The sequence below is a fragment of the Cannabis sativa genome, chromosome 5 (assembly GCF_029168945.1).
Source record: "Cannabis sativa cultivar Pink pepper isolate KNU-18-1 chromosome 5, ASM2916894v1, whole genome shotgun sequence".
NCBI classification, from domain to species: Eukaryota; Viridiplantae; Streptophyta; class Magnoliopsida; order Rosales; family Cannabaceae; genus Cannabis; species Cannabis sativa.
In genome coordinates this window covers 73,227,332-73,230,404 of record NC_083605.1, presented here as the reverse complement: position 1 = coordinate 73,230,404, position 3,073 = coordinate 73,227,332, and the positions used below count along the sequence as shown (strand labels likewise).

Genomic DNA, 3,073 nt, shown 5'->3' with positions numbered 1-3,073 from the left:
TTAGGTAGTGTGACATGACATATATGCTAGTGTGAAAGGAATGTGAGTCGACACCCGCCGTATAACTTTTGTATTTTAATATATATAACACTAAAAACTTGAAATATATATACATGTATACATATAATAGAGGCAGATGAGGAGGACAGCATAAACACACTATAACGAATTATAATGCTGAACAAGATAATACCAAATATATACAAAGTATTAGAACCAGTTGTGCTTATGTTTGCTTATTGGAGCACTGATAATCATGTGTGGCACCCACAATCTCTTTATTATACACTTTTCCATCCCTATTTATAGCTGATATTTCTTGCATGTAAAATCAAAAACCAAACCAATTATACAATTCTCACAAAATGGGTATCCATAGAGTTACTAGTGTTGTTTTCTTTGCTTTATTGGGTTTAGTAATTGGTACTTGTGCCTCTAGAGCTCTATTTGATACTGAAGAAGCTCTTACTGATAAACATGCCCTAGGCCTTGGTGTTGGTGTTGATGTTGGTATCTCTGGCGGTATAACTGGTGGTGCTGCTGGATATGGAGGCGGAAGTGGCGGTGGAGAAGGTGGAGGAGCAGGCTATGGAGCTGCTATTGGACATGGAGGAGGCGGCGGCTTTGGAAATGGTGGAGGCGGTGGTGGTGGTGGTGATGCTGCTGGGGGAAGCGGAAGTGGAGCTGGCGAAGGAGGTGGTAAAGGATATGGTTCTGGTGGAGTTAATGGTGGTGGCGGTGGTGGAGGTAGTGGTGGAGGAGGTGGTAGTGGTGCTGGACATGGTGGTGGAGAGCAGGGTTATGGTGGCAGTGGATCAGCTGGTGGTGGCGGACATGGTAGTGGGGCTGGAGAAGGAGGAGGTGGAGGTTATGGTGGTGGTGGAGCTAGTGGTGGCGGTGGTGGTGGAGGTGGAGGTAATGGTGGTGGTGGTGGTGGCGGTGGTGGTAGTGCAGGACATGGGGGAGAGCAGGGTGCCGGTTATGGAGGTGGTGCAGGTGGAGGCTCTGGTGCTGGGTATGGTGCCGGAGGAGCTGCAGGACACGGAGGAGGAGGTGGTGGTGGAAGCGGTGGAGGAGGTGGAGGTGGAGCAGGTTCTGGTGCTGGAGGAGCACATGGAGGTGGCTACGGTGGGGGTGAAGGTGCAGGTGGAGGCTCGGGATATGGTGGTGGTGCAGGTGGGCATGGTGGAGGTGGAGGTGGTGGGGGTGGATCTGGTGGTGGCGGTGGCGGTGGGTATGGTGCTGCTGGTGGTGGTGGTGGACAAGGGAGTGGCTATGGAGAAGGTGTTGGTCATGGTGGTGGATATGCCCCTTGAATAATATAAGGGCATTGTGTTCATGAAGATCAAACTTGTAGTTTAACCAGTGACCACCAGGATCACTCTTACATTTGAATAATTATTACAAAATATAATAATTATTTGGTAAGAATATATTAAGATCGCTGGTGATGTTATATCATGTGTTTGGAAGTAAATTTTAAATTATAACAAAGAATAATGCATGAGTATATACATGCATGTTTTTGTACCACGTAAGTTGTAATATATATTTATATATATAATTGTGCTATAATTTTCCTAGCTATTTTGTGTGTCGTAACAATGGTCTTCTTACAATTAATGGTATCTTAAATAGGTTACCTATATTTATTCAATTATTAGATCAATATAATAATTTGCATGCGCAACTATCTTAATTTACCCGTTAGTTAATTAAATTAATATATGTAACAGTACTATGATAAAACTGTTTACATTTATTGTATCTGTTCGTATTAAGCATTGTCTTCAAGTTGGTTGTATTAAAAAAAAAGTTATCAAAAATTAAGCTTAGGGTCCTATTTTTACTATTTTAGAAAATACAGGGTCCATTTTGTCATTTAACAAAACACAGGGTCCAATCTATAACTTTTGCAAAACACAAGGTCCAAAATAGTATTTACCCTATTTGTTATATACATATTACAGAAATGGAATAGTTTAGACATAAAATGAATGAAATTTCAGTAACCTTCATTGAAGAATAAAGGAATGTTTATATACATGGGAAAACCTTAAAAAAAGGTTGTTGAATAACGACTTTTGTAACTCAAAGTGACGCACACTAACTCTAACTAACAAAATACTACACCTTAACAATCTTAATACTCTCCCTTAAGATGGAGTGTATATGTTACAAAAAAAAAAAAATTCAAGACATTGAACTGAGCTGGAAGCAGGGCTTTAGTGCACATGTCTGCAATTTGATCTTCGCTTGATTTGTGAGCTTTGTTTTGATGATTCCTTCTTGAACCTTCTGTCTAATAAGATAACAGTCTATTTTAATATTTTTTGTTCTCTCGTGAAATACTGGATTGGCTGCAATTTGTTGTGCAACCTTGTTGTCACATTGAAGTATAGCTGGTCCATGGTGCTCGATGTTCAATTCTTTCAGTAATGACAGTTACCAGATTACTTCACATGTAGTGTTTGACATTGCTCTGTACTCTGCCTCTGTAATGCCCCGATTTCCCGAGACGTCACACTCGCTAGTCCGTTTAAAATTATTTATAATAAAAACAATAAACTAATTTATTGGAAATAACCAAAGCATGAGATCTCATTATTTTAAAACAAAAATACTTGATTCATTTATAAATTTTTAAACATTAATTTTTACAAAAGTAACCGAGCCATAATCTTTAAAGAAATATTTTTAAATCAAACATCATGACAATCCCCTAACATGTAATCCACGCCTCGAGCTCGCCATCCTCACTGTTTAGTTACTGTCTTTACCTGCACACAGAGTACCCGTGAGCTAACGCCCAGTAAGAAGAGTTATGTAGGACATAACCCCCCAACTAGATAACATAGTCATAAGTATAACAATATCACGACATCAAATCAATTCAAACCACGCTTGCATACATATAACAACATGTCATATCACATATTATTCTCACATACAATATAACATCATATCACAGTGTAATCTTAATGCATGCTATACTCCCACACATAACACATAGTATCTTATCGCACATTGTCCTCACATACGATAATCTACTCCCACTCATGTTGATTAGACA

General features: G+C 39.5%; 1 protein-coding gene across 1 annotated transcript; it reads left to right on the top strand.

Moving 5' to 3' along the window:
* Positions 1-311: 311 nt before the first annotated feature.
* Positions 312-1,587, top strand: LOC115718084 (glycine-rich cell wall structural protein 1.8-like). The gene has a single exon (XM_030647047.2). The coding sequence runs from the start codon at positions 366-368 to the stop codon at positions 1,314-1,316; it is 951 nt and encodes a 316-aa protein (XP_030502907.2). The 5' UTR covers positions 312-365; the 3' UTR covers positions 1,317-1,587.
* Positions 1,588-3,073: the final 1,486 nt, after the last annotated feature.